Below are 11,713 nucleotides of genomic sequence, written 5' to 3' on the forward strand. Positions count from 1 at the left end.
AGGAATGTGTAGAGAGAGACAGTGTCCTGAGGACATAGCAAGAGGGTTTTAGGGGAGGCACTGGGTTTTGTTTGAGGAATATATTCTTCATTCATGCATTTCATTTTTTCATCCATTTCACTCAATCCTTTGTGGAAGCACATGTTGGACCACACATGCAAGTCTGAGATGCAGAGATGGATAATGCCACTGGAAAAATAATGGCCCATGATGGGGCAAGATTCTAATCTCAAAGTCTGGATAATACAGCAGACAGAGTAATGAGCAGAGTATTGAAACAACGCGTGTATTCCAGGTTCAACGTCCTCCAGGGAAGGTATGAAACTAACAGTCTGAGGCCTCTCTCTTCACTTCATCTATGAATCTAATGTAAATGTGTGCTTAGCAATCTCCCCTGGAGCACATAGAAGCGGGGGTGGCTGCGGGGTGGATGGGTGCAACAGGACACTCAGCCTGGCCCCTCCCTTGGTGATAGCCTGGGTCACCACAGCCAATTAGGGGAGTTAGGAAGACCACGCTTCCCCTCAATCCTGCAGCGGGGCTGTTCCTCCCCCCCCACTTCTGTTCACTGATGCCGCCACCCAACAAGGCAGCAGGGAGCACCTGCTCCTGCTTCAGAGGCTCCCAGTGCTCCCTGTCCTGGGTACTCCCCTCAGACAGCAGCTGGGAGCCCCAGGGAGTCAGCGTGGATGCCTGACACCCAAAGTTCACCATCCATCCTGACAGGTGACAGTGTCCTGACTACTTGTGACCCTAAGAAACGGGGCCTTGTCAGCAGACATCTCGGAATAAGGATGGAGGTGCTGGTGCTGCTGCAGAGACCGGGGTGGGGAGGGAGGGGACAGTTTCTTGGTGGCGAGCACAGCTCCCTGCTCTGTGTCCCAGACTCCCTGGGAGCCTGGACCCTCAGGCTTAACCTGCTCATTCAGAGCTCCATCCTCATGCTCTGTAGACCCAACACACAGCCTGGATTCGGAGCCCAGTGGCCTCCTTAATATGTCTCCTTTTATTTATTTATTTTTTAAATTTTTTTGACACGTCTCCTTTTAGTAGAATCATCCACTCTCACAGTCACTCCCAAGGCCCCCTGGACACGGGATGGTCTGTCCTCTGTAGGGTCAGGAGAAACGTGGCCTGTCTGTCGGATCACATCTCTCCATCTCCCTACTCTCCCTTCCCAGGAGAACTGCCTGAAGGGGCTGACAGCTAAGTTATCGGACTGCGGCTCATGATTACTCAATCTGACATATACGACACGGTCTCTGTTGAACTCTTTTGCCCACTGATCTCCAAAATTAATTCTATGTCCGTCCTACTCGACTATATTTATCTTTAAATGCAATTTTTAAAACGAAATCCCCAAATTTTCTGCTCCACAAATGACATGGTTTCTTAACTTCTCAAGTGATTGCGTCGTTCCGCCCCCAGCCTCTTTTCCCGCCCTCTTCCTGCTCCTCCTCTTCCGTCTTTTCTCTTCCTGCTGTTTCACTCCCTGTCTCTCACTTGTTCTCCATTCCATGGGTTTCCCAAAGCATTGGACTCCTAATCTTAAACAAGATTTGGAATGGAAAAAAGAAAGTGCAATCTTCTTTTTTTCTTACACAGGAGTGCAATTATCATCGATATGTAAAATTTAAATGTCCAAACAGTAAAGTATCCATTGTTTTTAGGCTTCCCTGGTGGCTCAGTGGTGAAGAATCTGCCGGCTGATGCAGGAGATGCAGGTTCAATACCTGGTCTGGGAAGGTCCCCTGGAGAAGGAAATGGCCATCCACTCCGTTACTTTTGCCTGGAAAACCCCATGGACTGAGGAGCCTCCAGGCAACAGGTCATGGGGTTGCAAAGAGTTGGACATGACTTAGCAACAAGACAACAACTTACTCTTCTTAGAAAGCATTTAAAAAAAAGAAAGAAAGAAAGAAAAGCATTAATTAGGACTTTGGAATAAATCAGGAAAGCTGGTCAGATATTAATGGAATAGAAATTCTCCAATAATCTGAAGGAAAAGTTTTTTTTTTTAATCCTATAGATTGTCTTTTTGTTTACATTACCTACATTTCAGATATCAGTGAAAATCACTGCACAATGTTAGAAGTGGTTTATTTTGTTTGTTCATCCCATACAATGCTTTGCAAGCCGCTGTCATAGGTAAGCTCTCAGTACATATCTCTTGGTGATTATCAGTTCAGTTCAATCACTCAGTTGTGTCCAGCTCTTTGTGACACCAAGGACTGCAGCACGCCAGGCCCCCCCTTTCCAATACCAACTCCCAGGGTTTACTCAAACTCATATCCATTGAGTCAGTGATGACATCCAACCATCTCATCCTCTGTCGCCCCCTTCTCCTCCTGCCGTCAATCTTTCCCAGCATCAGGGTCTTCTCAAATGAGTCAATTATTCCCATCAGGTGGCCAAAGTATTGGAGTTTCAGCTTCAGTGTCAGTCCTTCCAATGAACACCCAGGACTGATCTCCATTAGGATGGACTGATTGGATCTCCTTGCAGTTCAAGGAACTCTCCAATACCACAGTTCAAAAGCATCAATTCTTCAGCACTCAGCTTTCTTTATAGTCCAACTGTCACATCTATACATGACTACTGGAAAAACCATAGCTTTGACTAGACAGACCTTTGTTGGCAAAGTAATGTCTCTGCTTTTTAGTATGTTGTCTAGGTTGCTCACAGCTTTTCTTCCAAGGAGCAAGAGCCTTTGAATTTCATGGCTGCAGTCACCATCTGCAGTGATTTTGGAGCCCCCCAAAATAAAGTCTGTCACTGTTTCCATTGTTTCCCCATCTATTTCCCATGAAGTGATGGAACCAGATGCCATGATCTGGCATTGCCTTTCTTTGGGATTGGAATGAAAACTGATTTTTGCCAGTCCTGTGGCCGCTGCTGAGTTTTCAAAATTTGCTGGCATATTTAGTGCAGCACTTTCACAGCATCATTTGAAATAGCTCAACTGGAATTCCATCACCTCCACTAGCTTTGTTCATAGTGATGCTTCCTAAAGCCCACTTGACTTCACATTCCAGGATGTCTGGCTCTAGGTGAATGATCACACCATCATGATTATCTGGGTCATGAAGATCTTTTTTGTATAGTTCTTCTGTGTATTCTTTCCACCTCTTATTAATATCTTCTGCTTCTGTTAGGTCTATACCATTTCTGTTCTTTATTGTGCCCATTTTGGCCATTCAGGTAAGACCTAAATCAAGTCCCTTACGTGGAAGTGAGAAATAGATTCAAGGGATTAGATCTGATAGACAGAGTGCCTGAAGAACTATGGACAGAGGACAACTATGACATTGTACAGGAGGCAGAGATCAAGACCATCCCCAAGAAAAAGAAATGCAAAAAGCCAAAATGATTGTCTGATGAGGCCTTACAAATAGTTTTGACAATAACAGAAGTGAAAGGAAAATGAGAAAAGGAAATATATACCCTTTTGAATGCAGAGTTCCAAAGAATAGCAAGGAGAGATAAAAACGCCTTCCTCAGCATTCTCTTGGCAAAACTATTAGCCTTGGCCTGCTTCGTTCTGTACTCCGTGGCCAAATTTGCCTGTTACTCCAGGTGTTTCTTGACTTCCTACTTTTGCATTCCAGTTCCCTATAAGGAAAAGGACATCTTTTTTGCATGTTAGTTCTAGAAGGTCTGGTAGGTCTTCACGGAACCATTCAACTTCAGCTTCTTCAGCATTACTGGTTGGGGCATACACTTGGATTACTGTGTTATTGAATGGTTTGCCTTGGAAATGAACAGAGATCATTCTGTAATTTTTGAGATTGCATCCAAGTACTGCATTCCAGACTGTTTTGTTGACTATGATGGCTACTCCATTTCTTCTAAGTGATTCCTGCCCACAATAGGAGATATAATGGTTATCTGAGTTAAATTCGCCCATTCCAGTCCATTTTAGTTCACTGATTCCTAAAATGTTGACGTTCACTCTTGCCATCTCCTGTTTGACCACTTCCAATTTGCCTTGATTGATGGACCTAACATTCCAGGTTCCTATGCAATATTGCTCTTTATAGCATCGGACTTTACTTCCATCACCAGTCACATCCGCAACTGGGTGTTGTTTTTGCTTTGGCTCCCTCTCTTCATTCTTTCTGGAGTCATTTCTCCACTCTTCTCCAGTAGCATTTTGGGCACCTACCGACCTGGGGAGTTCATCTTTCAGTGTCTTATCTTTTACCTTTTCATACTGTTCATGGGGTTCCCAAGGCAAGAATACTGAAGTGATTTTCCATAAATAGCATAGATTTGATATACCCATTAATATGACCAAGGATGGGACAAACAGAGACTCCTACACTGCTGGATGTGTTACTTTGCTACAAAAGTTTTGTAAGAAAATTGGCCAGATGAGTAGAGAAAGGAAGAATTCTATATGCTGCAGTTGCTCACCAAGAACACTGAAAGGCCAGAATGATTTACAGCAAGAACAATTCAGCCTCCTGTCCTCGTGGAAGTTATGAACGTAGACAGTCCAGACGCACAGAGACCAGGTGAAGAAACTAGAACAGAAGAGACGGATCGGCATGGGTAACCTTTCTGCAGATGCTTAGTCAGCACTGTGTCACTAGGGCACCTTATAGACTGCTTCAGTTCCACAGAGTTTCCTTAAAAGGGAAGGCCTCTAGCCTGAATACTGAGTAACTGGTTGACAACAATGAAGAAAGATGTAAGGAAAGGAACCTTTATAATGTAAGACTAATATGAAACTTAATGAGGTTGAGAAAAATGTGTCTTTCTATTCAGGAATCCATTTCTATTGTAGATATACACTTAGGGGGGGAAATGTCCATTACATAATATACATTATTGAAAAATTCAAAAAAGGAAATAGTATAAACATTTCTGTAAAGAAGATTTCACAAGTAATTACAGTATGTTATCATGTGTAAACAATAGAAATAAGTGAACTAGAATAAGGAAGAATTAAGAAAGGTGATCAAGATCTCTGAAGAGTGCATTTTACATTGAGCTGGAGAGATGACCCACCCCTGAGATAGGAGAGTAAAGGTGTATTGCTGACCATGCCAGGTAAAAGCAAACTCCCTCCCTGCCCTCCTGTGTCAGTCACCAGGGCCATTGTAACTAATTAACCCAAAACTGGTGACTTATAGCAACAGGAATTTACTCTCTTGAGGTCCAGAGAAAGATGTCCAGAATCAATTTGTCAGCAGGGCCTGCTGCCCTTGAAAGCTCTGGACAAGCATTCTTCCTTGCCTCTTCCTGGAGGCTCCTGGCACCCTTGGCATTAATTCCCCTGTTCCTGCATCATTCCAACCTCTGCCCAGTCTTTACATGCCCTTCGTCCATATGTCTTGTGTCTCTGTATCAGTCCCTCTTCTTATAAGGACAACAGTCATTAGATTTAGGGTCCACCTAATCCAGCATGAACTCATCCTAACTCATTCATTTGGAAAGACCCTATATTAAAATAAGATCACCTTTTGAATGTCTGAGTAGACATTTTAAGAGGGAGACACTATTCATCTTACTACAGTGATGTTCAGTGTGCTTCAAGGGAATTTATATTCTGCAATTGCTGAGTATAGTGTTCATCTATGCCAAGTGGGTCCATTAAGTTAATATTTTGAATCAGCCTAACAAATGACTACAATTTTCCCATGTTTCATTATTATTGAGAGGTATGTTAAGACATCAACTGTAATTTGAATGTATGCATTTCACTTTAATTCTGTCAGTTTTTACATTTTAAATCTCTATTCAGTTCAGTGCAGTTTAGATCAGTCACTCAGCCGTGTCCGACCCTTTGTGACCCCATGAATTGGAGCACACCAGGCCTCCCTGTCCATCACCAACTCCTGGAGTTTACTCAAACTCATCTCCATCGAGTCGGTGATGCCATCCAGCCATCTCATCCTCTGTCATCCCCTTCTCCTCCTGCCCCCAATCCCTCCCAGCATCAGGGTCTTTTCCAATGAGTCAGCTCTTCTCATGAGGTGGCCAAAGTATTGGAGTTTAAGCTTCAGCATCAGTCCTTCCAATGAACACCCAGGACTGATCTCCTTTAGGATAAACTTGTTGGATCTCCTTGCAGTCCAAGGGACTCTCAAGAGTCTTCTCCAACACCACAGTTCAAAAGCATCAATTCTTCAGAGCTCAGCTTCTTCACAGTCCAACTCTCACATCCATATATGACCACTGGAACGAACCCTAAATCTCTATTAGTTGTACACAAATTTAAATTTTCACATTATACAGTTGAAAGCTCACATTATCCAGAATAAAACATTCTCATTATAAAATGTCACCACATGAACATTTAGTCCTGAAATCTACTTTTTCAGATAATTATTGAGCCACCCAGTCTTATGTTTTTTTAAAAGAATGTTTACAATACAACTTTATCCAGCATATTTTGTATATTTTAATATTAAACATTTATCACATTTGTATATTGGTTTTCCTTTTCCAGCCAGGATTAACATTTTTTTTAGAAGATATATTTAGTGCTTCCCAGGTGGTGCTAGTGGTAAAAAAAAAAAAAAAAAAAAAAAAAAAAAAACTCTCTTGCCAATGTAGGAGACATAAAAAACATGGGTTTGATCCCTGGGTTGGGAAGATCCCCCAGAGAAGGAAATGGCAACCCACTCCAATATTCTTGCCTGGAGAATCCCATGGACAGAGGAGCCTGGTGGGCTACAGTCCATGGGGTTGCAAAGAGTTGGACACATCTGAAGCCACTGAGCACATTGAGTGTAGGGCTGCCTTGAAAAGAATCCAAATAGCCAAAAACAGAACAATTTTAGCATAAAAAAGGGTCATAATGGTAATAGGTGTCATAGAAAGGGCTGTGCTGTTGCCCTGGGCACAGACTCCCCACCTGTCACTTTTCCTCACAACAGATGAGGATGGAGCAGAGGAGAGAGAGGGATGTGGACCAGGAGGTCCCACCTGCCGCCCAGGGAGATCTTTCTGAGGACAGTCATAGAATCTGTATAAGTCGTCTGCGTTTCTCTACTGTGTGCCCCACACACACACACGGACCCCTAATGGACTTCAGGCTGTGTGCCTCCCCTGTACTGAACAGAGACGCATCAAAGGACGATTGGTCACAGGACTGCAGCTCCTGGGACCCAGGGGGTTATGGGTCCCAGGGCACTCAGAAGCCCAGGTCTCACCTAATTGGCCATTCGGGACCTCAAGTCCCAGACCTGCAAACAGAGAGCATCTTCCCAGCAGAGTGACCCCAAGGTGCAGGAACCTACAGGTTGCCCACATGACAGATAATGTGGAGAGTCAGGTGACTGAGTCCATCCCCTGCTCTGCTTCCATCAAGACCCAGGAGTTCCTGCAGCCAGAGCCTGCTGCCCCCCGCTGCCCCCTCCTCACTCACTTCCCTGCACAGGAGGCCAGAGGTGGACAAGGGAGGGGGTGCTCAGTGCCACGTCATTATCACCAGCACAGACCTGGGTCAGGAGTCCTGCCCTCCCCAGGAGCACAGGGTCCTGGGTGAGCCGTGCCCCTCCTGATATCACAGGAGCACTGTGGTCATCACTCAGCAGGGCGTGGCCAGCATCACTGACAGGTGAGTCCTGGGAGCCTGGATCCTGGACAACAAGGTCCCCTACTCCCCACTGCCCTGGGCGGGTCAGTTAGGGCAGTGGGTCTGAACATTAATGAGAGTGGAAACAATCAGGGGATGTTGTATAAATGTAGGTTTTAATTCAGTGCCTGAGACTCTGAATTTCAGAATAGCTCGCAGCCCTGCTGGTTCTGCAGGACCTCAGACCACACCTGAGTGACTAGATTCAGAATGAAAGGACCCAGGATGCAGTCAGTACAAATAGAGTCTCGCAGACAACACTGATTCTTCTGCCTCATCTGGGAAAGTATTTCTCAGGATCAACTCAGAGGCAGGTTTATTGAAGCCACCACCACAGCCCTACTGGGTCATTTCAACAAGCCAAAGGAATGTGAGTTTGTATTTCAAAAACCAAACCACGACTTGGCTTTCATGATGAAAATGTCGATCTCTGCTCATGTGCTTCCCCAGGCATCCTAGAGGTCACTGTTGTGATGACCCAAGGTTTCTGAGATGGATGAATAGTCCTGGGAAACAGAACAGAAACAGGAAACTGGGAAGCCCAGGGGACAAAGAAACAAGACAGCCTGCCTGAGAATGGTGGAGGAGAGAGTTGGTCACTCTGGTCAAAGTGGTTCCATTGTGTGCATGAGCAGGGAGTGAGCAGAGATGGACAACAAGGGCATGGCCATCTCAGGTATGCACAGAGGGGGTTCCATGTATGGGGTAGGTGACCAAGGTGTGCTGGGCAGACTGCAACTCCACGCATAACACCCAGATCAAAACCTGATTTGAGAGGAGCCATCCGGGGCATCCCTGGTCTGACTGTCCCCCTCTGCTGTTGTGTGAAGGTTGGAGTCAAACAGCCCAGGAAAGAAATGCTGGACAACCCACACTTTCACTTGCACTTCTACTGGAAAGTCTTGCCTCTCATGGATCACCATCTAAGAACTTCAGGCTGAGAGGGAACTTGGGGGCCATTGCTCCTCAACAGGCACCACTCACCACCACCCTCTGCCTGCACACCCCCACTTCTGGGGAACTCTCTTTCTCCAAAGGCAGCCAGCTCCATAACGTTGCAGATCTGACCTCTAAGAAGCGTGCAGTCTCTTTGGAATCAGCCTCCACTCTCTCACTAACCCTCCTTCCCCACCCCTCACCCCCGAGAGGCACTGTGGCTCTGTGCCCACCATTCTTCCCCACTCAACCGTTCCTCAACCATACCCCTGGACATCACACAGCGGGTGCCCACGTCCCACGTGAGTGCGGTGGTCAGCCCCGTGCAGTGCAGACAAGGGAGGTCTGGGCTGTAACAGGGACAGGAAGCAGCACCCAGCAGGAGCACCCAGACACTGAGCAAATGTGACCGTGTTGGAGGCTCCCACGGCTCTAAGCTGTCACCTCACAGGGTGTTCCGAGGAGCCAGGACAGGGAAGGACATGCTCATCTCCTGAAAGTGTCGCAGCCCCTGTCCTGCTGCTTCTCAGACCATGGAGGTGGGCTGTCCCCTCTATATTTTTTCCAACATTGGGACATTGGCAGGAGGCTCCCTGAGGTCCTCAAGGATACACCGTGCTCTGCTGACAGCATGACACTGAGGTCCAGGCTCCAGACAGTGAAGCTGAGATGGGGCTCAGGGGTTGCAGCAGAAACAGACAGAAAACACACAACTTTGCCTCTAGAGGGCTGATTCCTGCTCTGTTTCCTTTCTGGAGATGGAATCATCACCAACTCAAGAGCAGGTAGGTATGAGGTCCTCAGTTCACATTTCTAAGATTAATGAATTAGTTAATGAGGCACAGATAGTTTACAATAAGATACGTGAGCAAGTGTGGAAGTAGCACCATTAGGGGCATTCCCTTGGGAGTGGAAACTTTTCTCTGAGAGGAGGGACAAGGGACTGCAACACTGCTCACACTGCAAGGTCTCACTGAAGCACCCATCCCTGCCCCAATAAATAGCAGCTCAGACTTTCCCACAGAGGGAATGAAATCTGCATATTTGTGGTTTAGTGAATTGGAGGAAATCATTGCCATTTCAGGTTCGTCTGAGCACATCAGAAACGGGCAGCTGTGGTCTCTTAGTCAGTAGGCAGTGAGGCACTGAAGGCTCTCTGGTCTGTAAGAGAATATGACCTTGTGACCTTGACCTGCTCCCTCTTGCTGCCCCCAGCTGCTCTCTGCTGTCTACTCTGGGTGTCATCAGTTCAAGACCATGTCATCCCACAGAAATGAGAACCTCTCAGTGATGCCTCTGCAGGAGTTCGTGCTGGAGGGATTTGAGGAAGGTCCGAAGACCCAGGCCCTGCTCTTTGCTCTGTTCCTGGCCCTGTATGTGGTGGCCATCCTGGGGAACCTCACCATGATCGTGCTCATCACCCTGGATGCCCGTCTGCACTCCCCAATGTACTTCTTCCTCAAGAACCTCTCCTTTGTGGACTTTTGCTACTCATCTGTCATCGCCCCCAAGGCCCTGGCCAACTTCCTGTCCTCCTCCAAGGTCATCACCTTTGAGGGATGTGCTACCCAGTTCTTCTTCTTCTCCCTGCTGGTCACCACTGAGGGATTCCTCTTGGCCGTGATGGCCTATGACCGCTTCGTGGCCATCTGCAGCCCCCTGCGCTACCCCATCTCCATGCGCCCCTCGGTCTGTGCCCGCCTGGTGCTGGGCACCTACTGCGGGGGCTGCCTCAACTCCATCCTGCAGACCAGCTTCACATTCAGCCTCCCGTTCTGCAGCTCCAACCACATCGACCACTTCTTCTGTGATGTGCCGCCTCTGCTCAAGCTTGCCTGTGCTGACACTACCATCAATGAGCTGGTCATGTTTGGCATCTGTGGCCTCATCATTGTGAGCACCACACTTGTGGTCCTCATCTCCTACGGCTATATCACAGGGACCATCCTGAGGATGCGCTCAGGAGGAGGGAGACACAAGCTCTTCTCCACCTGTGGCTCCCACATGACAGCCGTGTCCCTCTTTTATGGGACTGTCTTTGTCATGTATGCCCAGCCAGGAGCTGTGGAGTCCATGGAGCAGGGCAAGGTGGTCTCTGTCTTCTACACCCTGGTCATCCCGATGCTCAACCCCCTCATCTACAGTCTGAGAAACAAGGACGTGAAGGATGCCCTGCAAAGACTGGGCAAGAAACACACAGCAACGTGAAGGAGGGTGGACAGAGGGGGACAATGTGTCCCAAGGAGAGGACTAGAGGGCTTTGGGGGAGGTACTGCATTTGGTTTGACAAATTCATTCCTCATTCACCCAATTCATTCTCTCATTAAGCATCTTATTCAACCTTTCAGGGAAGCACATCATGAAACTTGTACACAAGTGTGAGAGGCAAAGATGGATAAAGTATCTTTGCCACCAAGAGACTAATGGTCCACAGATAAGACCTGAAGCTTGAAGTCTGGCAACACACAGTGGGCACAGTCATGAACAGGTAGTCTTTGAAGCAGCATATGGGTTCCAATTCAAAACCTACCAGTGAAGGTACATGACTAAAAAATTCTTAGATGTCTCTTTACTTCAAGGCTGAATGCTTGTAACTCTATGTTCAGCAATCTCCCTGGACTACCTAGCAGGGGCCTTAGGACACTCAACCTTGGCCCTTCCTTGGTGCTGGCCTGAGGTCACCCAGATCCAACTAGAGGAGTTAGGAAGACCATGCTTTCTCTCAGTCCTGCAGCGGGGCTGTTCCTCCCCCTCCCCCTTCTGTTCACTGATGCTGCCACCCAACAGGGCAACAGGGAGCACCTGCTCCTGCTTCAGAGGCTCCTAGTGCCCCCTGCCCTCGGTTCTCCCCTCAGACAGTAGTTGGGAGCCCCAGGGAGTCAACGTGGATGCATGACACCCAAAGTTCCACTGACCCTTTGAGAGAGTTAACTTAGGCAGGTTGATAGGAGTCCAAGCCTAAGTAAGACCCTTTAAGGAGGAGGTAAACATTCCGTCCTTCTCACATGCTTTTGCCTTAGACAAGTAGGTCTTGTAGGCAGCAGTATCTCTTGTTCAAAGGCATGCATTTTTTTGAGCTTTGGTTGTATGTTAAGGAAGACTGTCCAGGTAAAAACTTCCATAGCCTTGAGCTCTGGGTTAACTAACCTGTTCCTTCTGGCTAATCTCATATTGATGTCATCCCAGGAT

General features: G+C 47.1%; 1 protein-coding gene across 1 annotated transcript; it reads left to right on the forward strand.

The window, feature by feature from the left end:
- Positions 1 to 9,781: 9,781 nt before the first annotated feature.
- LOC122428327 (olfactory receptor 12-like) lies at positions 9,782 to 10,732 on the forward strand. Its single transcript, XM_043448281.1, has one exon. It carries the CDS (start codon positions 9,782 to 9,784, stop codon positions 10,730 to 10,732), a length of 951 nt encoding a protein of 316 aa, XP_043304216.1.
- Positions 10,733 to 11,713: the final 981 nt, after the last annotated feature.

Source organism: Cervus canadensis, chromosome 2 (assembly GCF_019320065.1).
Source record: "Cervus canadensis isolate Bull #8, Minnesota chromosome 2, ASM1932006v1, whole genome shotgun sequence".
Lineage (NCBI taxonomy): Eukaryota > Metazoa > Chordata > Mammalia > Artiodactyla > Cervidae > Cervus > Cervus canadensis.